General features: G+C 43.7%; 1 protein-coding gene across 5 annotated transcripts in view; it reads left to right on the top strand.

Moving 5' to 3' along the window:
• mtfr1 (mitochondrial fission regulator 1) overlaps nucleotides 1-26817 on the top strand; it is a 42846-nt gene that overhangs the window by 12096 nt on the left and 3933 nt on the right. For all 5 annotated transcript variants that reach the window (XM_080194164.1, XM_080194167.1, XM_080194165.1 and 2 more), the window contains 2 exons: nucleotides 9803-10038; nucleotides 25717-25957. In XM_080194164.1, coding sequence (XP_080050290.1) covers nucleotides 9803-10038; nucleotides 25717-25957 — 477 coding nt within the window. The remainder of the gene's footprint in view (nucleotides 1-9802; nucleotides 10039-25716; nucleotides 25958-26817) is intronic.

The following is a 26817-nucleotide window of genomic DNA, read 5'->3' as shown; positions in this document are numbered from 1 at the left end:
ATCTATCTTTGCCATAAAAACATTCGATGAGATAGCCTCAACTGCTTCACTGGGCAGGGAATTCCACAGATTCACAACTCTTTGAGTGAAGAAGTTCCTCCTCAACTTAATCCTAAATCTGCTCCCCCTTATTTTGAGGCTATGTTCTGTTTTTTCAAGTTTCACCCCCTAGTGGAAACAATCTCCCTGCTTTCATCTGTTCCCTTCATAATATTATTTGTTTCTACAAGAATCCTCCCTCATTCTTCTAAATTCCAATGAGTATAGTCCCAGTCTACTCAATCTTTTTTCATAAATCAACCTTCCCAACTCAGGAATCAACAGACTGAAACTCCTCAGCACCCCACTCCTGTGCCCAGGTAAGCAGACCAAAACTGTACACTGTACTCTAGGTGTGGCCTCACACACACCTTATACAGCTGCAACTTAACCTTCCTGTTTTTAAACTCCCTCTCTTCAGCAATGAAGGACAAAATTCCAGTTGCCACCTTAATTACCTGCTGCACCTGCAAGCCAACTTTTCGTGAGTCATGTACAATGACACCCAGGTCCCTCTGCATCACTACATGCTGCCATTTTTTACCAGTTAAATAATAGTCCATTTTGCTGTTATTCCTACCAAAATGGATGACCTCACATTTAGCAACATTGTACTCCATCTGCCAGACTCTTGCCCACTGACTTAAACTATTTTCAAACAGTTGCTGTCTTCCAAGTTGCCAAATATCACCCCTCCTCCCGCCAACCCCTCCATTTTCATTTCCCCTGCCACCTCTTTTAGTAACATGGGATGCATTCCATCAGGGCCAGGAGACCTGTCTACTTTTAGCCCCATTACCTTGCTGAACAGTACTACTTGCCATTTGCAGATGTTCAGTGTCCGCTGTACACTTTGCTGTGCCATTTATTTTAGTGTCATCTGTGAACTGTGACACACTACACTTGGTCTCCAAATTATCTATGTAAATTGTAAACAATTGCAGTCCCAACACTGATGGTATACCACTAGTCACTATTGCCAACCAGAAAAACACCCATTTATCCCCACTCTTTGCTTTCTGTTAGTTAACTAATCCTCTATCCATGCTAATACATTACCTGTAACGCGGTATACCTTACCTTATGCAACAGCCTTTGTGTGGCACCTTGTTGAATGCCTTCTGGAAATCCAGATACAGCACATCCACCAGTTCCCCATGCCCACCATGCTTGTAATGCCCTCAAAGAATTCCAGTAAATTAGTTAAATATGACCTGCCTTTCATGAACCCATGCTGCGTCTACCCAATGAGACAATATCTGTCCAGATGTGTCTCTACCTTGATGGTAGATTCAAGCATTTTCCCCACTACAGAAGTTAAGCTAACTGGCCTATAGTTACCTGCCTTTTGTTTACTTCCTTTTTCAAACAGTTGCATTACATTGCTGTCTTCCAAGCTGCCAAATATCATCACCTCCACACACACACACACACACACACACACACACACACACACACACACAACAACCCCCCCGCCCCCCCACAACCCCTCCATTTTCATTTCCCCTGCCACCTCTTTTAGTATCCTGGGATGCATTCCATCAGGGCCAGGAGACCTGTCTACTTTTAGCCCCGGTAGCTTGCCGAACAGTACTACTTTAGTGATAATGATCGTTTCTAGGTCCTCGCCTATCATAGCCTTCTTATCCTCAATTTTTGACATGTTAATTGTGTCTTCCACTGTGAAGACTGACACACAATACCTGTTCAATGCCTCGGCCATTTCTTCTTTTCCTGTTATTAAATCTCCTGTCTCATCCTCTTTTTAAAAAAGTGTTTATTTTAGCTACTATTTTTCATAGAAACTTTTGCTGTCTGTTTTAATGTTCTGAATTAGTTTACTCTCGTAATCTATCTTTGCTTTTAACGCTTTTCTTCATGGCTTTGTGTTGATCTTTAAAGATTTCCCAATCCTTTAGTTGCCACTTTATAAGCATTTTCTTTCCATTTGATATCATCCTTTATTTCTTTAGATATCCAAAGCTCCTTTTTCTACAATCCTTCATTATTACTGGTATATACTTTTGCTAAGCACTGTGAAAAATTGCTTCTAGTGTTCATAGAATCCATCAAATCCTACAGTGCAGGAGGCCATCAACTCTGCACCGACCATAATCCCACCCATCCCCACCGCCCCATGCATTTATTCAGCTAGTCCCCAACACTAAGGGGCAATTTAACATGGACAATTCACCTAACCCACACATCTTTGGACTGTGGGAGGAAACCGGAGCAATCAGAGGAAACTCACGCAGACATGGAGAGAACATGCAAACTCCACACAGTCAGTGATCCAAGCTGGGAATCGAACCCAGGTCCCTGGTGCTGTGAGGCAGCAGTGCTAACCACTGTGCCATCATGCTGCCGCCTGTTCTTTAATTGTCCCATCATAAAATTTTTGTTCCTAGTTTACCTTAGCCAACTCCTCCCTCATCCCATTGTAGTCTTTTTGTTTAAGCACAAGACATTAGTATTGGATTTTACCTTCTCACACTCGATGATACTGTGATCGCTCCTTCCGAGAGGACCCCTAACCGTGAGACCATTAATTATTCCTGACTCAATACGCAGGACCAGATCTAGCATAGCTTGCTCCCTCATAGGTTCCATTACATACTGTTCAAAGAAACTATCGTGGATACATTCTACGATCTCTTCCTCAAGCTGCGTTGACTGACCTGGTTCGACCAATTGACATGCAGATTAAAATCCCCCATGATAATTGTTGTACCATTTTTACATGCAGTTATTTCTTTGTTTATTGCTCACCCCACCATGATACTATTTGGCGGCCTATAAACTACACCTATCAATGACCTTTTCTCCTTGTATTTCTAATTTCTACCCAAATGGAACCTATATCATCTCTCACTAGTGCCCTGATGTAATCCTTAAGTATCAAAGCTACACCACCTCCCTTACCTTCCTGTCTGTCCTTCCAAATAGTCTGATACCCGTGAGTGTTTAACTCCACTCGTGACCATCCTGCAATCACGTCTCTAATGGCCACTAAATCATACTCATTATTGATAATTTGTATTATCAACTCATTTATCTTGTTCAAATGCTATGAGCATTTAGGTAATGCTAGTTTTTAAACCTAGAATCCTAAAGCCTCCACTAATAACATCTCCTGCGTTCTGCCTTTTTAACTTTTTTTCATAGTTTTCCATGTAGTTGAAACTTTTCCCCACATGCTAACCTGCTTTGCTCCCCATTAACTGTCATACTTCCGATAGTTTCACCCTCCCACCGCCCCACCCTTCCGCCCACTTGCTAGTTTAAAGTCCTTGTCACTACCCTATTTATCCTTTCTGCTTGATCACTGGTCCCAGATCAGTTCAGGTGAAGACCTTCCCAACAATACAGATCTCTCCTTTTCCAATATTGATGCCAATGTCCCGTGAACAGCCTTACGAATCTGGTAGAATTTTTTGAGGAGGTGATAAAAATGGTCAACGAAGGACGAGCCGTTGATGTCGTCTATATGGATTTCAGTAAGGCGTTTGACAAAGTCCCTCATGGTAGGTTGGTTGAAAAGGTTAAGGCTCATGGAATACAAGGACAGGTATTTAGATGGATTGATAACAGGCTTGGTAATAGGAGACAGAGAGTAGTGGTGGAAGGGTCTTTTTCTAGCTGGAGGTCTGTCACTAGTGGTGTGCCTCAGGGCTCAGTACCTCTTCTATTTGTAATATACATAAATGACTTGGAAGACGGAGTACATGGTGTGATCAGCAAGTTTGCAGATGACACTAAGATGGCTGGACTGGCAAACACTGAGGAGCAGTGTCAGGCAATACAACAGGATATAGATAGGCTGGTATATTGGGCAGATAAATGGCAGATGGAATTTAATCCTGATAAATGTCAGGTGATGCATGAATTATATGACAAAGGGTAGACCTATTAAGAGTATAGAAACGCGGAGGGACCTGGGGGTGCAAGTGCACAAGTCTTTGAAGGTGGCAGTACAGGTGGAGAAGGTTGTGAAGAAAGCTTATGGTATGTTAGCCTTTATAGGAAGCGGTATAGAGTACAAGAGCTGGAGTCTAATGTTGCAGTAGTATAGAACATTGGTTAGGCCGCCTTTGGAGTACTGCATCCAGTTCTGGTCGCCTTACTACTGGAGAGATGTGGAGACCCTGGAGAGAGTGCAGAGGAGGTTTACCAGGATGCTGCCTGGTATGGAAGGACTGGGTTATGAGGAAAGATTGGGCAAATTGGGGCTGTTTTCCCTAGAAAGATGGAGACTGAGGGGAGATCTAATAGAGGTATATAAGATTATAAGGGTATAGATAGAGTAAACAGTGGTAAGCTTTTTCCTAGATTAGAAACACACATTACGAGGGGCCACGTGCTTAGGGTGAGGGGAGAGAGGTATAATTCGGATGTTAGAGGGAGGTTTTTCACACACAGGGTTGTGGGGGTATGGAATGCTGTGCCAAGCAAGGTGGTGGAGGCAGGCTCGCTGGAGTTGTTTAAGAGATACTTAGGCACGTGAGCAGGATGGAGATGGAGGGATATAGGAGACTGTTTTAAATAAAGTTCAGGAGCCTTGGAACGTCCCTGGGAATCAATTGATTCCTACGGACCTTCCAACATATTTTCTGGCTCACTTGTTTTACTTTTGAGCTTCTGGGGATTCCCTTGAATGTTTGCATAAGGATGTGCACGTTATTGATGTTTTTCTCTTTTAATCCACAGGTGCCTCGGTCCGCCTTGTTGTCCAACAAGGGGCATACACACGATGGGTTGTACGAGGGATGCTCTTGGATGTTTCGAGAGTAGCCTAGTGCTTCATGTCATTAGTGTATGCTTAAACTGGACCAGATGCTGGGCAACACGACAGCTCAGTGACTATCACTGTTCGCTGTGCAGATACATGGATGTGGGCCAGTGTCTGCGGGAGTTTGCGCATTCTCCCCGTGCTTGCGTGGGTTTTCTCCGGGTGCTCCGGTTTCCTCCCACACCCCAAAGATGTGCTCTTAGGCTGATTGGTGTAACAAATTGTCCCTAAATTAGTCTCCCCTCAATCTGGTTTCCAATGTGGAATGCCATAAGCATAAACAAGGGTCATGGGTGGAGAGGGGACTCACAATGTTGAAATGGCGGCGCGGGCTCGTTGGGCCAAAGGGCCTGTTTCCCGTGCTGTGTTGTTCTTTGTTCTTTGAAATGGAACCCCTCTTTCTCACACTACTCCTTTAGCCACATTTTTACTTCCCTAATGTTCTCAACTCTATGCCAATTTGAATGTAGCTCAGGTAGTAATCCAGAGGTTATGACCCTTGAGGGTTTATTTTTAATTTAGCTCCTAATGCCTGATAATCCCCAAACAAGTCCTCTTTCTGAGTCTTACCTGTATTGTTTGTCCCAACAACTGCATCCTCCCCCTACCACTCCAATATGCTTTCAAGCCAGTCAGAGACGTCCTTCGCCCTCGCACAGGGTAGGCTACATAATATGCAGGACTCACAATCTAGTTGACAAATAAGAATAAGGTTGTAAAGTGCATCATTGAAATGTAGCACCAAGTAATTTCTGTTTGAGTTGCAGTGCATGGCTGTGAGGTTTCGATTATTATATCAGTTATATATGTGATCTAACAAATACTAATTCCTGGCACTTTTATAGTAATGTAAATGAGCTGCCAGGATAAGAAAAGTACAAGTGCCTCCAGACTTAACAATTCCAATTTTCTCCCGTCAATCTTACACCCTTTTATTTCCTCAACATGAGCTGTTCAAAACTCAGCTGCTCAAGTTCTAATCCCCCACATAATGTCTCCTTTGCCCATCGTTGCTGTGCTCATTAGCCTGTTTGGGCCTCTGATCTACAAAAGACTCAGATTTGAAATGTTCACCCTTCTGTTCAAATCCCTTCATTGCATTGCCCTTTCCTATCTATTCAACCTCTCTGGCCCTGCAGTGCACCAAGATCTTCGTATTCCTCCCATTGTATACGAAAATCAGAATTAAGAGTAGGACACTCGGCCTTTTAGGTCTCCACCATTCAATAATGTTGTAGTTGATCTGATTGTAACCTCAACTCCACATTTCTGCCTATCCCTGATAACCACTCACTCCCTTGGTTAATAAGAATCTAACTATCTCCTGACTTAAAAATATTCAAAGACTCTCTTAAACATAAGAACATAAGAAGTAGGAGCAGGAGTAGGCCATCTAGCCCTTCGAGCCTGCCCCGCCATTCAATAAGATCATGGCTGATATGTCGCTGCTCAGTTCCACTTTCCCGCCCTCTCCCCATAACCCTTAATCCCCTCTCTTATCAAAAACCCATCAACCCGCGTCTTAAAAATATTTAGCGAGGCAGCCTCCACCACTTCAACGGGCAGAGAATTCGAGAGATTCACCACCCTTTGAGTGAAGAAGTTCCTCCTCAACTCCGTTCTAAACCGCCCCCCTTTTATCTTGAGGCTGTGCCCCCTAGTCCTACTGTCTTTTTTGAGCGGGAAGAGTCTCTCCACCTCTATCCTATCCATCCCATTCATCATCTTATACGTCTCAATGAGATCTCCCCTCATTCTTCTAAACTCTAACGAGTACAAGCCTAGTTTATTCAGCCTCTCCTCATAGCTCAACCCCCTCAACTCCGGTATCAGCCTAGTAAACCTCCTCTGCACTCCCTCCAAGGCCAAAATATCTTTGCGCAGGTGCGGCGCCCAAAACTGCACACAGTACTCCAGCTGCGGCCTCACCAATGTCCTATACAGCTGCAGCAAGACCTCCCTACTTTTATATTCAATCCCCCTCGCTATGAAGGCCAGCATCCCATTCGCCTTCCTGACCACCTGCTGCACCTGCAAGCTGGGTTTTTGCGACTCATGCACAAGGACCCCGAGGTCCCTCTGCACCGTCGCCTGCTGCAGTTTTTCGCCCCATAAGTAAAAGTCCTTCCTACCATTCTTCCTACCAAAGTGGACCACCTCACACTTGCCAACATTAAATTCCATTTGCCATTTCCTGGCCCATTCGCCCAGCCTATCTAGATCCGTCTGCAGACTCTCCACACCCTCCACACAATTTGCCGTTCCCCCAATCTTGGTGTCATCAGCAAATTTCGACACCCTACACTCGGTTCCCTCCTCCAGATCATCTATATAAATGGTAAAAAGCTGAGGCCCCAGCACCGACCCCTGGGGCACTCCACTAGTCACCATCCGCCAATCCGAATAGCACCCGTTGACCCCCATTCTCTGCCTCCTATTTGACAACCAATCCTCTATCCACGCTAACACCCTACCCCCAACTCCATGTCCCTCGACCTTCTGCAATAACCTCTTGTGAGGTACTTTGTCAAACGCCTTCTGAAAATCTAGAAAGACCACATCCACCGGCTCTCCGCTATCCACCGCCCTAGACACATCCTCATAGAACTCCAGTAAATTTGTCAGACACGACTTCCCTTTAATGAAACCGTGCTGCGTCTGCTCTATCAAGCAATTCCCTTCAAGATGCCTCGCAATTTCCTCCTTAATGACAGATTCTAACATTTTACCTACCACAGACGTTAAACTAACCGGCCTATAATTCCCCGCCTTTTGCCTGGCACCCTTCTTAAACAACAGCGTAACATTAGCCGTTTTCCAATCATCCGGCACTTCCCCGGAATCCAGCGACGTTTGGAAAATAACCACCAAGGCATCCACTATCACCTCTGCCATTTCTTTCAGAACCCTCGGATGCATTCCATCCAGTCCTGGGGACTTGTCCACAATCAGCCCCTCCAGTCTGTCGAGCACCGCCTCTCTAGTAACAGTAATGTCATTAAGACCCTCCAGTCCTACCACCTTTCCATCGCTAACACCCGGCAAATTATTCACGTCCTCCTCCGTGAAGACAGAAACAAAAAAGTTATTCAATACCTTAGCCATATCCCCATCCCCTACCACTAGGTCCCCTTTCTCATCCTCTAAAGGACCAACATTCACCCTAGCCAGCCTCTTCCTTTTTATATATTTATAAAAACTCTTGCTATCCTTTTTTATATTAAGCGCTAGCCCAGCTTCATAGTTTCTCCTACCCTTCTTTATCAACTTCTTTGTCAATCTTTGTTGACATTTAAACCTCTCCCAATCCTCTTCTCGCCCACTACTCTTGGCTACTCTAAATTCCTCCGCTTTTAATTTAACACTTTCCTTCACCTCCTTCGTTATCCACGGCTTATTACCTCTCCTCCTACTATCCTTTTTGACCATCGGAATAAATTTCTGCTGAGCACCAAGAAAGATCTCCTTAAAGATCCTCCACTGCTCCTCAACAGACCCTCCCTCCAACGCGCTCCCCCAGTCCACATTCGCCAATTCTTCTCTCATCCTACCGTACTCCCCTCTATTCAAACAAAGGACGCATGTCCGGGAACCCACTTTCTCCTCCTCCATCTGCACCAGAAACTCCGCCATACAATGATCACTCTCCCCAAGAGGATCCTTCACCACAAGGTCCCTAATTCTACCCGCCTCATTACATAGCACCAGATCCAAGATAGCTCGCTCCCTCGTCGCCTCCAACACACACTGCTCGAGGAAACTATCCCGGCAGCATTCCAAGAACTCTTCCTCGAGCCCCCCGCGTCCAACATGGGTCGACCAATCAATATGCAGATTGAAATCCCCCATAACTACGGCCGTCCCATTCCTGCACGCCGCACTTACTTGCGCGTTAACAGCCCGCCCCACCTCCAGATCATTATTCGGGGGCCTATAGACGACACCCACCAGCGTCTTCCTCCCTTTGCTGTTCCTAATCTCCACCCACAACGATTCCACCCTCTGCTTCTAGAGTTCCAAAGTCTCAAGACCCTCTGAAAATATTTCTCATCTCTGTTCTAAATGGGCAGCCCCTCATATTAGATTCTCCCACAAGAGGAAACATCCTCTCCACACTGACCTTGTCAAGGCCCTTCAGGATCTTTTATGTTTCAAGTCACCTTTTGCTGTCCTAAACTCGAGCAGAAAAGAGCCTAGCCTTTCCAACCATTCCTCGTAAGACAGCTTGCCCAGTCTAGTTTGGTAAACCTGTTCTGAATCCTTTTCCTAAGTAAGGAGACCACTTCTGTATGCAGTACTTGGATATGAGCTCTCTATTGCCCTGTATAATTTCAGCATAACCTCTACTTCTGTATTCCATTCCCCTCGCAATTCTCAATTATATTGTCTTAAGCATCCCCATTCTCAGTCCTCAGCAGGCTGGGCCTAATGCTCTGGAACTCCTCCCTTAAACTTTACTGCCTCCATTTCTTTCTAACTTTTAAGGCCCTTTTAAAAAACCTATCTCTGATGTTTGAAGTTGCCCCTCTTTGTGTATTGTCTTGACCCTGCTTCTGTGCTCGGGACTTTTTCCTATGTTAAACGTGCTATATAAATGTAAGCTTTGTCTACTAGATTTGTACATTTTCATAAGATATAACTCCAGTATTTGAAAGCAATAGAACACCACCGTAGACCTTATTTTAAGGTTAAAATACAATATTAATTTAGAAATAAGCACATTCATAAAACTAACTTTTTTCTTTTCCTTGAGGATTATTAAACTGGAACTTTAATATTCATAAAGCTTTTTCAGTATTTGAGAGTTCTTGAATGCATAATTGAATTGTGCTGCCTAAGAATTGAACATAAAAAGCAATAAATATCTTTATCACTATCCAAGTGTATGGGGATTTATACATGTGTTAATGTTCCCTTTTGGAATTCCAATAAAGCTTGTATTATTCTTGCAGTATTTTTTTTTTTTGCTTGCAGATCTGAAATTCGTCCTGAATGTGCTGATACCTTAGACCCTTCACCTATTGCGAGACCCATTGTCAAGCAAGCTTCCTTACCAAATTTGAGGAATTGTGGAAAGGAACCTGAAACTCCCACAATGGCTAGTGATGCAGCACTGGAAAAAATCAATGTATTGGAGAGTGAGCTTGCTAAGTTACGGGAGCAGATTGCTATGATAGTGACTATACAAGAACAAAGCAGTCTCTCAGCAGGTATATACAATATTATAATATGCTTCGCTGTTTCAAACGGTATCTATCTACATGTGTGTTTGTGCACCTACTTATGCCTTGGGTTAAGATAGCTCTGATATTGATCATATGGCAATTTTGGATTTAGTCAGTTTACTGGAGCATCCTTTGAGGTTTCTTTGCTGCTTTGCTATCTATGCAATGCAGAAACAGCATGCGTGTAATCCATTATCATGTTGATCTGAAATCTGTCAAATCACTTCACAAAAAATTAATTTACTGCGCTGTTATTTAGGCACATGCAGCATTTGTGCATAGCAAGGTAACAAGCTTTTTCTAGTGAACCGTTCCAAACAATTGTTTGATCTGAGTTTTAAAGATGAGAGTTCTTGAAATATCCAAATACCAACAATGCTTTGAAGCAGGACTTGTACTTAAAAACCATTTCGCTTTTCAACTTGATACACCTGTTCTAACATCTTCAATGTGTAATATTGAAAATAAAATGTAGAAGCAAATTGCGGAACAAAATCTCTTTTAATTGCCTGTCTGTAATCCTAATTCATTCCCTGCTCTTACTCCCAGTGGCAAACTGTCTCTGCAGAGGGAATTGTAGCAGTTTGCTACAGTTGTTAAAATTAGACTTGAGGCCCAATATCTGGCAAGCCTTAGACCTCAGTGCGCTCTTTGCAAATTATTAGCTAGGCACCAGAAAGCCGGGTGTAATTAATTTCTCCACCTCCATTCTTTATCCATTCAATATCTTGCTGCTATATATTCCATCTTGTATCCTCTAACTTTGGCCTGGCAGCTGCTTTTTATACCATTAGTAGCAAGCTTTTCAGTTGTTTTAGCCCTTTTCACTGGAATTCTCTCTGCCTGTTGCTGTTATGGCAATAGGAGATTTAATTTAAACAGCACTAATTTTTGCTCTCACCACCTGCCCATATATAGAGGTCTTCTGATTTGTTTACTCTTTATGAGCAGTGACAGACTTCCCAATCCCTCAGTTTTGGTACAATCCAACTTTCCATTTGCACACACTCAGAGAAAGGAGAATCACAATGTTGCTTCCACACTTGGACAGTAAAGAGAGGAATAGAGAAAATAAGGTTTGACAATATAAAGACCTCAGAAAATATTGTTTCCCTTGGGCTCCAGAGTCCAGAATTGATCTCCAATGAGCTAGTCTTTCACAGGCTAAAAACAGCGTTGTAAGATTCCCTTTTCTTGTGGCATTGACTTCACATGGTGAGATGAGCAAGCAAGAATCAGTGTCACGGTATTGTTAGTGCAGAAGGAGGTCCATTGTGTCTGCACTGGCTCCAAGTCAGCATTATGACTTTTTCCCATACCACTGCACATTGTTTTTATTCAAATAATCCTCCGGTGTTCTTTTAAATGCCTTGATTGAGCCTGCATTCACCAGGCAGCGTATTCCAGCTTCAAACCACAGCATTTGCTTCTTTGCAGGTTACTTTGTTCTTGATCCTTTAACAAGTAGGAACAGTTACTCCCTGTTTATTCTGTCCAGCTCCCTCATGATTTTGAGCATATCTATCAAATCTCCTCTTCAAGGAGAACAGTCCCAACCTTTTCAAGCTATCCTCATATCTGAAGTTTCTCATCCCTGGAACTATTTTTGTAAACCTCTTCTTGCAGTCTGTCCAGTGCATTCACATTCTTCCCAGTGTGGCAACCAGAACAGTACTTAATTCTTCAGCTGTGGTCTGACTACTGCCTTTTATATAAGTTTAACATAACCTTCTTGCTGTTGTACTCTATGCCCCTTCATAAAGCTCAGACATGTGTATGCTTTATAATGCTTCACCTGTACTACCACCTTCAATGCTGTATGCACATATGTACTCAGATCCCTCTGTTTCCACGCACTCAAGAATTTTACCTCTTATTTTATAAGAACATAAGAACTAGGAGCAGTAGGCCATCTGGCCCCTCGAGCCTGCTGTACCATTCAATAAGATCAGAGCTGATCTTTTCATGGACTCAGTTCCACTTACCCGTCCACTCACCATAACCATCGGCACCTCCCTCTGCGACTAGATCTTGAACTTCCTAACTCACAAACCACAATCGGTAAGGATTAGCAACAACCCCTCTTCCACAATCATCCTCAACACTGGTGCCCCACAAGGCTGTGTTCTCAGCCCTCTACTATATTCCTTATACACCTATGACTATGTGGCTAAATTCCCTTTCAATTCAATTTTGCTGACGACACCAATATAGTTGGTCGAATCTCAAACAATGACAAGACAGAGTACAGGAATGAGATGGAGAATCTGGTGAACAGGTGCAGCAACAATACTCTCCCTGAATCTCAACAAAACGAAGGAGATTGTCATTGACTTCAGGAAGCATAAAGGAGAACATGCCCCTGTCTACATCAATGGGGATGAAGTAGAAAGGGTCAAGAATTCTAGATGTCCAGATCACCAACAACCTGCCCTGGTTCCCCCATGCTGACATTATAGTTAAGAAAGCCCACCAACTATTTTCTTAGAGGACTAAGGAAATTTAGCATGTCAGCTACAACTCTCTCGAACTTTCACAGATGCATCATAGAAAGCATTCTTCCTGGTTGTATCACAGGTTGATATGGCTCCTGCTGTACCCAAGACTGCAAGGAACTACAAAAGGCCGTGAATGTAGTCGAATCCATCACGCAAACCAGCCTCCCATCCATTGACTCTGTCCACACATCCCGCTGCCTCGGCAAAGCAGCCAGCATAATTAAGGACCTCACACACCCCAGACATTCTCTGTCTTACCTTCTTCCTTCAAGAAAACGATACAAAAGTCTGAGGTCATGTACCAACCGACTTGAACAGATTTTTCCCTGCTGCTGTCAGATTTTTGAATGGACTTACCTTGCATTAAGTTGATCTTTCTCTACACCCTAGCTATGACTGTTACACTAAATTCTGCACTCTTATTTCTTTCTCTATGAACAGTGTGTTTTATCTGTGTAGTGTGCAAGAAACAATACTTTTCACTATGTGACAATAAATCAAATCAAATCAAAATTACTGTTCTAAAATTTATCTATCCTTGCCTTAAAAACATACAATGAGGTAGCCTCAACTGCCTCACTGGGCAGGGAATTTCACAGATTCACAACCCTTCGAGTGAAGAAGTTCCTCCTCAACTCAATCCTAAATCTAGTCCCTCTTACTTTGAGGCTATGCTTCCTAGTTCTAATTTCACCTGCCTGTTGGAAACAACTTCCCTGCTTCTATTTTATCTATTCCCTTCATTATCTTATATGATTCAATCAGATCTCCCCTCATTCTTCTGAATTCCAATGAGCATAGCCCCAATCTCCTCAGTCTCTCCTCATAAGCCACCTTCTTAACTCCACAACCAACCTAGCAAATCTTCTCTGCACCCTCTCCAGTGCCAGTATATCCTTTCTCAAGTAAGGAGACCAAAACTGTACACAGTATTCCAACTATGGCCTCACCTGCACCTTATACAGCTGCAACATAACCACACTGTTTCTAAACTCCATCCCTCTAGCAATAAAGAACAAAGTTCCATTTGCCTTCTTAATTACCTGCTGGATCTGCAAGCCAGCTTTTTACGAGTCAAGTACAAGGATACCCAGATCCCTCTGCACAGCAGCATTCTTCAATTTTTTTACCATTTAAATAATAGTCCATTTTGCTGTTATTTCTACCAAAATAGATGCTCTCACATTTACCAACATTGTACTCGATCTGCCAGATCCTTGCCCACTCATTTGGAGTATCTATATCCCTTTGCAGACTTTCAGCGTCCTCTGTGCATTTTACTCTGCCACTCTTTAGTGTAATCTCCAAATTTTGACACACTACATTTGGTCCTCAACTCTAAATGTAAATCATAAACAACTGTGATCCAAACACTGATCCCTGAGGCACACCACTAGTCACTGATCACCAACCAGAAAAACACCCATTTACCCCCACTCTTTGCTTTCTGTTAGTTAACCAATCCTCTATGCATGCTAATAAATTACCCGTAACGCCATGCACCTTTATCTTATGCAGCAGCCTCTGATGCGGTACCTTGTCAGATGCTTTCTGGAAGTCCAGATATACCACGTCCACAGGTTCCTCATTGTCCATCGCGCATGTAATGTTCTCAAAAAATTCCATCAAATTAGTCAAACATGACCGGCCGTTCATTGACCTGCCCTATGTTGTCTCTCCATGTTCTTCCTTCCAAAATGCATCACCTCACACTTCTCCACATTGGACCTTATCTGTCCACTCCACTAACTTGTCTGTCCTTAAGTTCTCCACCACCATCTCAGTTTACAATACTTTTGGTATCATCCACAAACTTTGAAGTTGTTCCTTTACACCAAAATCTAAATCAGTTTTATGTCAGGAAAAGCAAGAGTCCTCTATCAGTTCCTCTAGCCCAAAAAATATCCTTTGAGCATTACTCTATGCTTGACTCTCTACTTGTATTATTCAGCCAATTTTGTATCCACGTTGCCACTGTCCCTTTTACTCCATGAGCTATAACTTCATAGATCATAGAAACCCTACAGTGCAGAAAGAAGCCATTTGGCCCATCAAGTCTGCACCAACCACAATCCCACCCAGGCCCTACCCTCATCATATCCCTACACATTTACCCGCTAATCCCTCTAATCTATGCATCTCGGGACACTAAGGGGCAATTTTAGCATGGCCAATCAACCTAACCCACACATCTTTGGACTGTGGGAGGAAATCCACACAGACACAAGGAGAATGTGCAAACGCCTTACAAACAGTGACCCAAGCCAAGAATCGAACCCAGGTCCCTGGAGCTGTGAAGCAACAGTGCTACCCACTGTGCTACCGTGCCACCCTTCTCTCAAGTCTGTATCAAATGCGTTTCGAAAGTCCATGTGGACTACATCAACAGCATTACTCTCGACCCTTACTGTTAACTCTTCAAAAAAAGCTCAGTTTGTTATAAAAAGGATTTCCCTTTAGAAATCCATGCTGGCCCTTCCCAATCAACCAACATTCGTCTGTGACTATAAATTCTATCCCAAATAATTGTTTCTAAAAGCTTGCTGAACATTAATGTTAAACTCACTGGTCTGTAATTGTTGGGGCTATCCTTGCAACTTGGAACGCACGGCCAAAGGATGTGATGGAAGCAGGCGTTTTAGCAACATTAAGAGGCGTCTGGATGGGTACATGAATAGGAGGTGAGCGGAGGGATATGGACCGAGTAAAGGCAGAAGGTTTTTTTATAGTTAGAGCATCATGATCGGCACAGGTTTGGAGGGCCACTGGGCCTATTCCTGTGCTGTATTTTTCTTTGTTTTATCTTTTTTACTATATAATATCTACCTCCTTCGTAAACATGGATGCAAAGTATTCACTTAATACCTCTGTCATACTCTTTGTCTCGCTTTTTGGTTCCACATTGGCCCAACTTCTCCTTTGCCACCAGTTGATTATTTATATGCTCATAAAAGACTTGAGGATTTCCTTTTATGTTGAATGCCAGTTTTTTTCCTCAATCTATCTTCGCTTAGAGTCATAGAGGTTTACAGCATGGAAACAGGCCATTCAGCCCAACTTGTCCATGCTGCTTTTTTTTTTAACCCCCTAAGCTAACCCCAATTGCCCGCATTTGGCCCATTTCCCTCTAAACTATGTAACTATCAATGCTTTTTAAAAGCCAAAATTGTACCCACCTCTACTACTACCTCTGGCAGCTTGTTCCTCATCACTCATCACTCCCTGTGTGAAAAAATTGCCTCTCTAGACACTTCTGTATCTTTCTCCTCTCGCCTTAAACCTATGCCCTCTAGTTTTAGATTCCCCTACCTTTGGGAAAAGGTTGACTATCTAGCTGATCTATGCCCTTCATTATTTTGTAGACCTCAATAAGATCACCCTTCAGCCTCCTACTCTCCAGAGAAAAGAGTCCTAGTCTATCCAGCCTCTCCTTATAACTGAATCCATCAAGTCCTGATAGCATCCTAGTAAATCTTTTCAGCGCTCTTTCCAGTTTAATAATATCCTTTCTATAATAGGGTGACCAGAATTGCACACAGTATTCCAAAGCCTAACCAATGTCTTGTACAACTTCAACAAGACATTTCGATTCCTGTATAGTGTTCTGACCAATGAAACCAAGTATGCCGAATGCCTTCTTTACAACTCTTGTCCACCTGTGACTCCACTTTCAAGGTGCTGTGAACATGTACATAAGAACATAAGAAATAGGAGCAGGAGTAGGCCATCTAGCCCTTCGAGCCTGCCCCGCCATTCAATAAGATCATGGCTGATCTGTTGTGGCTCAGTTCCACTTTCCCGCCCTCTCCCCATAACCCTTAATCCCCTCTCTTATCAAGAACCCATCAACCCGCTTCTTAAAAATATTTAGCGAGGCAGCCTCCACCACTTCAACGGGCAGAGAATTCCAGAGATTCACCACCCTTTGAGTGAAGAAGTTCCTCCTCAACTCCGTTCTAAACCGCCTCCCCTTTATCTTGAGGCTGTGCCCCCCAGTCCTACTGTCTTTTTTGAGCGGGAAGAGTCTTTCCACCTCTATCCTATCCATCCCATTCATCATCTTATACGTCTCAATGAGATCTCCCCTCATTCTTCTAAACTCTAACGAGTACAAGCCCTAGATCTCTTTGTTCTGTAACTCTGCCCAACGCCCTACCATTAACTGAGTAAGTCTCGCCCTGGTTCAGGCTACCAAAATGCATCATCTTGCATTTGTCTAAATTAAACTCCATCTGCCATTCGTCAGCCCACTGGCCCAATTAATCAAGATCCTGTTATAATTGGAGATAACTTCCTTCACTGTCCACTATGCCACCAATCTTAGTGTCATCTGCAAACTTACTAAATATGACTCTTATATTCTCATCCAAATCATTAATATAAATGACACAGAACAGTGGGCCCAGCACTGATCCCTGAGGCACAATGATGGTCACGGGCCTCCAGTTTGAAAAACAATTCTCTACAACCACCCTGTTTTTGTATTCATTTAGATACCTCACCCTGGATCCTGTGAGATTTAACCTCCTGCAACAACCTATCATGCGGTACCTTGTCAGAGGCCTTGTTAAAGTCCACATAGGCAGCATCAACTGCGCTGCCCTCATCTATCTTCTTGGTTACCCCTTCAAAAAATTCAGTCAAATTTGTGAGACATGGTCTTCCATTCACAAAGCCATGCTGACTGTCCCTAATCAGTATTTGCATCTCTAAATGTCTGTAGATCCTGTTTCTTAAAATACCTTCCAATAGCTTACCCACTACAGATGTGAGGCTCACTGGCCCGTTTTCCCTGCAGCTCTTTTTAAACAAAGGCACAACATTTGCCACTCTCCAATCTTCAGGCAACTCATCTATGACAGTCGATGATTCAGATATCTTGGCTAGGGGACCCGCAATTTCCTCCCTAGCTGCCCATAATGTCCTGGGATACACTTCATCAGGCCCTGGGGGATTTATCTACCTTGATGCGCTTTAAGACTTTCAGCACCTCCTTCTCTGTAATATGTACACTCCACAGGACATCACTATTTATTCCCCAAGTTCTCTAACGTCCATGCCTTTCTCAAAAGAAAATACTGATGAGAAATCTTCATTTAGAATCTCGCCCATCTCTTGTAGATCGGCGCATAGATGACCTTGTTGATCCTTAAGAGGCCCTACTCTCTCCCTTGTTGCTCTTTTGCCCATTATGTATTTGTAGGAGTTCTTTGGATTCTCTCATGTTTTTTCATCTCTCCTCTCAACCTACTGTATTCTTCTTAGTTCTCAGCTGTATTTTCTATCTAACATCTGTCAAAAGGATATTTTTTTCTGCCTTACCTTAATTTCTATCTCCTTTATCATTCAGGAAGCTCTGGAATTGTTTGTTCTTCTTTTCCCTTTTTAAGAAAATGTACCTTGACTGTGCCTGGATTATTTCTTTTTTGAAGATTGCCCATTGTTTAACTCCAGTTTTTCCACCAACCTTTCATTCCAGTATAATCCGTCCATCCCTCTTGCTCCATTGAAGTCAGTTGTCCCCCAGTTAATTATTTTTACCTTGCATTGCCTGTTTCCTTTTCCATCATCCTAAACCTAACAATGCAATGTGCTTCCCCCACTGACACTTGATCTACTTGGCCCACATCCAGAACCAGGCCCAACAATGTATCATTTCTTCGCTCTGATGAAGAGTCAACCAAAAATAATTCAAAATAAGAAAGAAAGTAATAAACCAACAAACTAACAATACCAAAAACTAATAAGATTTGAAACGTTGGCGCTGTTCTCTCTCCATACATGCTGTCATGTCTGAGATTTTCCAGCATTTTCTGTTTTTGGTTCCGATTCCAGCATCTGCAGTATTTGCTTCTATCTTAATACGTCCTTTCCTTTTGGAGTGAACCCTTCTGTGAAAGAATATCCTGAACGCAATTTAAGATCTTTTGCCCCTCTGCCCTTTCATCCCAGTGACACTGGCAATGTAATGTAAGCAATGAAGCAGAACTTCCAACAGAAGCAGTGTGTATGGTACCAGGTTTTCAACCTGAGCAGAACTCCATTACTGTGAAGCTGCTAGTCAGATGATGGACAGCAAACTGAGCTGTGTAATTCAATGAGGTGATGTTACCTGTTCCACAAGCCAAAGGCCCATGTCACATGATTCTTACCTGTCCTCCATCTCTGAGAAAGGATGTGTATCCATCATCCAGATTCCAGAGACTTAAACGCTTCGGCATGAGAAATAAAAATGGAAGTCTCATGGCCTTCGTCTTGACAGATGATCCACCTTCTGGCCAAACCTAGGTTACTAAAATTGCCTTTGTATAACTCTTTGAAGTTGAGCTGTATAGTCCACAGCAGATTGTTGGTGGCTCCTTGAAGATAGCAATGTGTGACATTTCCTAAAACTGCCAAGTGGCTTTTTCTTTCAGGGATCACAGGTAGACATAGCTATTTTAAGATCTTTGCTCAGTTATACATTTTGTGAGTATAAATGAGCATAGTATATAATACAAAATGCAATGTGAGGCATTGGTGTCTCAGTTTCTAATCCATAATTCTTAAAACTTCCTTAAAATGAATATTTCCAGCCTAGAGTTATTTCTCAAATTCTCCCTTGTCTCACCTTCTGTGCTCCTTATTATTTTTATAAAGTTACTTGGAACCTCTGGAATATGGCTGTTGTTCCTGCTTAACTTTGGTATGCAGTAGCTGCATTTTTAAAACCTTTCATATTGCCATTATAACTCCTCCCAAATCTGCTTAATAGTTACTTTACATTATTACTGTGATCCTTATACCCAGTGCAAATTGTGCTGCTTGCTTCTTCCTCCTCCCTGTTGAGCAATTTGCTTACTTATGAAATGCAGCCTCATCTCCCTTGGTGCTAACCTGTGTACTGAATGCATATAAGAATAAGTAATATTTAATGGTTATGCAATAAAACAGTTATATAGTAAAGTTCTTCATCTCAAACTTGTCAGCAAATTGAATAGGTTGATAATTAACAAATCTGAGAGCCACAGATGATTCACCTTGGCCATAGTGGTCAGCTTTCTTATCTCAGGGATGCACTCTCAACTAAACTATTAATGTCCCATATATTTGTAGCCTGTAAAATATAGCTTATGTGATTTTTGTTATGGCTGCCACTTAGATCATTAAGCTGAAGGAGAGTTACAGAACCAGCAACTTAAATCATTTTGTTCATTTAATCTTCTTAAGTCGCAGAATGTTATGCCCTGTCTTGGACATTTTAGAAATAAGCATAAAGAGACTGTTCTGAGAGTCCAGAAGAGATTCACCCAGATACCTGGAAAGACTTTGGCCGTAAAATATTAGAAAAACTAAGCATTAGAACAAGGATGGTTAAGGGAAGACCTGCTAGAGGTGTTCAAAATAATTCTGAAGTAAAATTGGGAAGAAACTATTTCCGCTGGTTGGTAAGTTGGCAACCGAAGGGCAGAAAGTTAAGATTGTCACCACAGAAATGTAAATAAAGGTTTAGGATTTTTTTTTAATATATGCATAGGAAGACATGGGATGTTTGACCAAAAACATCACTACCTTGCCACAGTAAGTTGGAGCTTATCCATTTCAGTCTACTGTCAGAATGTGATGCTATGTATTAATTACTGTCTGTCAACTTAATATTACAAGCAAAGCATCTCATTTCAAGTTTTAATTGTTTCTGGGGCTTCAAAGATTACAGTTAATTTTCAGTACACTCAATCCAAACTTTTTTCCCTTGTCTTTGTTTCTCTTTTCCTGATTTGACGTAGAATTCACCATTCAAGTTTACATTTTCCTGTTCAGGCCTGTACTGTAAATTCGATAATCTTTCAGTCTGACTCATTAAGGAGATGCAGGTCGCTTGCCTTGTTCACTCAGATTTTGAGCAGGGTGTCGTGCCATTTTCATCTGGGACTTGCAGGGCAAAAACAACATATAGGCAAAGGGGCACATATAATTAAGTGGGTGCCATGCATTGGGTTGCCAGAGCAAACTTTGAGCCTTATTTAGGAACAACACCTAATGCACCATTAATAGCTTCCAGTTTTTTAAGTAGGTTGTATTCTTTACTAAAATGCCAAGTAATGTTGAAATTTTGGTGAATCTTGTTACAGATATATCAACCAGAACTTGATTAACACTATATATTTTTCATTTGGGACCGTTGCAAGACACAGATTTTTTTCTCTCAGCTGTCTTGCTAGATTTGAACTTGGGTCCAGTGCTGAAAAGGTAGTTTATAGTGCCATCCAATCTCCAACCTGGCAGTCTGCACTAAATGCTCCTTTCTCACAGTTTCTTCTTACCTTGCAAAGAAACTGAATAACAAAGAACAACCCAGCACGGGAAACAGGCCCTTCGGCCCAACAAGCCCGCGCCGCCGCATCACCCTACACCTATTCTACCCTGCATATCTACAAATAGAACCCCTGACTTAGCCAGATTCAGGGGAGAATAGTGTCAATTTGGTAAAACCAATCAGCCTAAGAGCACATCTTTGGGGTGTGGGAGGAAACCAGAGCGCCCGGAGGAAACCCACGCAACCACAAGGAGAATGCACAAACTCCCACAGACACAGGCCTAAATCCATGTATCTGCACAGCTAGCAGTGCTAGTCACCGAGCTGTTGCGGCGCCCGTCTACCGGTCCAGGATCAAGCACACACACCGACACGAAGTACTAGGCCACTCCCGGAACCTCCAGGAGCAGCCCACGCACGACCCACCGTGTGCATGCCCCTCGTTTGACAACGAGGTGGACCTCCACCTGCGGAGTGAAAAGACAAAAACGTTAATCACAAGCCTGCCTTTCCGGTGTCTCCTGAGGTTCTAACCCTTATTCAATAACCCCTACCATAACCCTCCATCCTCGTTTCACTCATGTGCCTATCTAACTGAACCTTAAACGAGTCCAACGTTCCCGCCTCCACCACCCCACTCGGTAGCGCGTTCCATACCCCCACTACTCTCTGCGTAAAGAACCTTCCTCTCATATCCAAATTATACCTCTCCCCCCTCACCCTTAAATCATGTCCTCTTGTATTCGTAACCAATCTAGGGAGCAGTCTCTCACTATTGACCCTGTCTATTCCCTTCAGTATCTTATATACCTCTATCATGTCACCCCTCAATCTCCGTCTTTCCAAAGAGAACAGTCCCAGTTTCTCCAACCTTTCCTCGTAACCCAACCCCTCCATGCCAGGCAACATCCTGGTAAACCTCCTCTGCACCCTTTCCAGAGCCTCCACTTCCTTCCGGTAGTAAGGTGACCAGAACTGGACGCAGTGCTCCAAATGCGGTCTAACCAACGTTCTATACAACTGAAGCATTAGACGGCAGCTTTTAAACTCTATACCTCTTCCTATAAAGGCTAGCATTCCATAAGCCTTCCTGACAACATTCTCCACTTGTGTCACAACCTTCATGGATTTGTGAACCTGCACTCCCAGGTCCCTCTGTGTTTCTATACTCCTAATTTGTCTACCTTTAATCACATAGCTCCTCTCTACATTATTCCTTCCAAAATGCATCACCTCGCATTTGTCAGGATTAAATTCCATCTGCCACCTATCTGCCCAATGCACCAACCTATCTATATCCTGTTGTATCACCTGACAATCCACTTCAGTACCTGCCATCTTGGTGTCATCAGCAAACTTGCTGATCACACCACCTACGCTCTCTTCCAAGTCATTTATGTAGACTACAAAGAGGAGAGGTCCCAGTACCGAGCCCTGCGGCACACCACTGGTCACTGGCCTCCAGCTGGACAAAGTCCCCTCCACAACTACCCTCTGTCTCCTATTGCCCAGCCAGTTCTCAATCCACCTAGCTACCTGACCCCGTATCCCATGCGCCTTAACCTTTTCTACCAGCCTACCATGAGGGACTTTGTCAAACGCCTTACTGAAATCCATATAGATGACATCAACGGCTTGCCCATTGTCAACCGTTTTTGTCACCTCCTCAAAGAATTCCACCAGATTCGTAAGGCAAGACCTCCCTCTAACAAAGCCATGTTGCGTATCCCCAATCAGACCGCAACGCTCCAAATGCTCATACATCCTACCCCTAAGTACTTTTTCCATTAATTTCCCTACCACCGATGTCAAACTCACCGGCCTATAATTCCCAGGGTTATCCCTATTACCTTTTTTGAACAGCGGTACCACATTTGCCACCCTCCAGTCTTCTGGGACCTCACCTGTGTCCAAAGAAGAGACAAAGATTTGCGCCAGAGGCCCAGCAATTTCATCTTTCACCTCCCTAAGCAGCCTGGGATAAATACCATCAGGCCCCGGAGCTTTATCCGTCCTTACGCTACCTAAAAGCCCTAGCACTTCCTCCCTCGTAATAGATATTTCCTGCAGCTGATCCTCAGCTCCCTCTAACAGACCGCACGATTCCGAACCCCTCTCCTTCGTGAATACCGACGCAAAGTATTCATTCAGGAGCTCCCCCATTCCCTCCGACTCAATACATAACTCCCCGCTTTTGTCCCTAAGAGGACCAATTTTCCCTCTAACTACTCTCTTGCTCCTAATATAGGAATAAAATGCCTTTGGATTCTCCTTAATCCTACCAGCCAAAGCCATTTCATGCCCTCTCTTCCTTCTAATTCCCCTTTTTAGCTCCCTCCTACTCTCTCTATATTCCTCCAGCGCACTCTCCGTACCCAGTCGTTTCGACCTAACATACGCCTCCCTCTTCTTCCTGACCAAGTCATCGATACCCCCTGTAATCCACGGCTCTCTAATCCTACCTTTCCCATCCTTCCTCTTAACCGGAACATACCTCCCCTGCAACCATTTCATTTTGCCTTTAAAAGCCTCCCACTTGCCAACCGTGGACTTGCCAGCTAATAGTCCTTCCCAATCAGTGTCCTGCAGCTCCCTCCTAATCCTGCTATAGCTCGCCTTTCCCCAGTTCAGCACACTCCCGTTCGGCCGGCACTCGTCCCTTTCCATTTTTATCCTAAAGTAGACGGACTTGTGGTCACTATTAGCCACATGTTCGCCTACCTCTACCTCTCCCACCTGCCCCGGCTCATTACCCAACACTAAATCCAGTATAGCCTCTCCCCTAGTCGGACTAGTTACATACTGCTCTAGAGACCCTTCCAAAACACATTTCACAAACTCCTCTCCCTCCGTACCCCCAGCTCTAGGCCCCTCCAATTCACTCCAGGAAGATTAAAGTCACCCACTACAACCACCCTATTCTTCCTGCACCTATCCAAAATGCCCCTGCAAATACCTTCCTCCACTGACCTCGGGCTGTTGGGTGGCCTATAGTACACCCCTAGCAATGTAATCTCTCCCTTTTTATTCCTCAACTCCACCCACAGCGACTCAATCCCTATCTCTTCCATATTGTCCTCCCTCTGCACTACTGTGATGTTTTCCTTTACCAACAGTGCCACCCCTCCACCTCTCTTCAACCCTCTTCTGTCACACCTAAAACACTTGTACCCAGGAACATTCAGCTGCCAGTCCTGCCCTTCCCTTAACCACGTCTCTGTTACAGCCACCACATCTAACTGCCTCACACACATCAAGGCCCTAAGCTCATCCATTTTCCCTGTCACACTCCTAGCATTGAAACAGACACAGTTCAACCCACAAGTGTCCCTCGGAACCTCCTTCTCCCTGATACCTTTCCTTTCACCCGACTCTCTCCCAGCCACCTCCCCACCCCCCCTCCATATTAGTTTAAACCCTTCGTAAACACCCTAGCTGACCTCCCCGCTAAGACATTAGTTCCCCTCCCGTTCAAATTCTCCCCACCCTTCCTGTACAATTGCCCTTCTCTCCTAAACACCTCCCAGTGATCCACAAAAGTAAAGCCCTCTACCCTACACCAATCCCTCAACCATGCATTCAGCTGCATGATCTCTTCATTCTTTGCCCTGCTTGTACCGGGCAGCAACCCAAAGATTGCCACCCTGGAGGTCCTACTCTTTAGTTTGGCCCCCGGCTCCCTAAATTGCCTACGTACCTCTACCCTACTGCTCCTTCCTATGTCCCCCTCCCCTACATGTACTATGACCTCAGCCTGTGCCCCCTCCCCTTTCAAAATTCCTTCTACCCTGTCCGTTACGTCCTTTACCCCTGCTCCAGGGAGGCAGACCACCATCCTGGAGTCACGCCTCTGTCCACAGAACCTCCTATCGATACCTCTGACCCTCCCGTCCCCTACCACTATCACCTTAGCGGCCCCCTTCTGTCCCTCTAAGTTAGTCTCCCCCTCCTGCCTATCTTTCTGTGCCCCTGTCGACGAACCTTGGGGGGCCTCTGGGGAGGCTGGGGGACCCTGACTGCTCTTCTTCTTCCTCTTTCCCCTCCTCACAGTCATCCATCCTCCCTTCTCTTCAGCCCTTGAGACCTCCTCCTTCTCATGGTTCCCAGCCATTATCTCCTCGTTCTCCCTGACTAGAAACGCATCTTCCAGCCGCCCCTCGAGTTGCCTGACCCGGGCCCTCAAGCGCTGCAGTTCCAAACATTTACTGCAGATGTGGACCTTGGGGACACATGACACCACCATGAACTCCCACATGTGGCACCTGACACAACTTACATTCCTCCCTATATTCCCTGCCATGTCCCAACCTCCTGTAAGCTCCCAAAGGTAGAAATCTGTCACTCACCTTCTCTAATCCTGCTTTCCCCTAAGCCCAGCGAGCCAAAGCCCTTCTCACTCTGTTCCCACTCACTCCGCTGCCCGCTCTATGCTGCTACCACTATTTTTATACCCCCCGCTCCCCCTTAACGACAATCCCCTGGCCTAACTTCCGGTACGGAAGTAAACTACACTCTAACAAGCCCCGAGAACCGGAAGTACAGGAAAAAAGCGGTTTTTACTTTAAATCAGTCACTCACCACAGCCACCGCCACCAGGTTCAATGCTCCGGAGAACAATGAATCTCAATAAATGGCTTTAAAGCAGTCTAGTTTACAGTAGAGTTAAGAAATTACGATCTTTTACAAAATTATTGAATTTAAGTTCACAATATAGTAAGAAACGTACCCAGGAACTAACTTTTCACTATATAATATGTAGAAAATGTATTTTGTAGATATAATGGAGAATTTAACGTGGGATAGTTCAGGAACATTTTATGAATGGGTCACTATAATTTCTGCAATTTAATTTTTTGCCTATCTCTTCAGGTTCAGTGACACCTGGTGGTGTTCCTACTGCTCCATCCCCACCACCACCTCCACCACCACCCCCGCCTCTACCACCACCACCTGCTATTCAGCGAAGTGTGTCTGCGATTGATCTCATTAAGGAAAGAAGAGGAAAGAAATCTGATAGTCAGACTACAGCTAATCCTATTCAGCAAACTATACCAAACATGTTAGATGTTCTGAAAGACATCAATAAGGTGAAACTGCGATCTGTGAAGAAGTACGTATTTTTAAAATTATTTTTCTTGTACTGAAGTAGTTCCGTTCCCAGTTCGTGGAAAAGATTTTACTAGTCCCACTGAGGCTTTCCAATTTTAGCAAAGTGTATATGTATATAAAATCTATACATAAACTTTTAATTTGTGTTCTTTATATCTTGTCAAATTTGGTGATTATTTCAGAATTACCACATTGGAAATAATTATTTATACAATATGTATTCTAAATATAGAGGCAAAATGCTGTAGATCCTGGAAATCCAAAATAAAACCAGATGCTGGAAATACTCAGCAGGTGGGCAGTTCTCTAACTTTGTCCAGTTGTGAGAAAAGATCATTAACCTGAAATGCTCTTTCTCGTTCCACAGATACAGTGAGACCTGTTAAGTATTTCCAGTTTTTTTGTTTTATAAGTTTTTAGTAAGTGCTTTTAATTGGTTTTGTGCTTTCACGGGTGGGGGGGTGGTGGATTTGAGGTAGCAAATAAAAGCAACCTCTTGTGTTTAAAGGGTTCAGTAGCTACTGGTCAGTTAATAGCATGCTCCAAACCTGTTGTAAGGAAATGAACAGCAGTATCAGAAGAATGACAGCAAAATACGTGGAAAAACAAAGAAACCCTTCATTGCTGAAGAAGGCCATTCCGTCCATAGTACAAGGGGAATAAAGGGAGGTTCAGATTAGAAGGGAATTGAAAAAAAAAGGCTTGTACTCGTTAGAGTTTAGAAGAATGAGGGGAGATCTCATTGAGACGTATAAGATGATGAATGGGATGGATAGGATAGAGGTGGAAAGACTCTTCCCGCTCAAAAAAGACAGTAGGACTAGGGGGCACAGCCTCAAGATAAAGGGGGGGGCGGTTCAG

Source organism: Carcharhinus amblyrhynchos, chromosome 8 (assembly GCF_965287045.1).
Source record: "Carcharhinus amblyrhynchos chromosome 8, sCarAmb.v2.hapA, whole genome shotgun sequence".
In the NCBI taxonomy this organism is placed as follows: Eukaryota; Metazoa; Chordata; class Chondrichthyes; order Carcharhiniformes; family Carcharhinidae; genus Carcharhinus; species Carcharhinus amblyrhynchos.
This window is presented reverse-complemented; position numbering and strand designations above follow the sequence as displayed.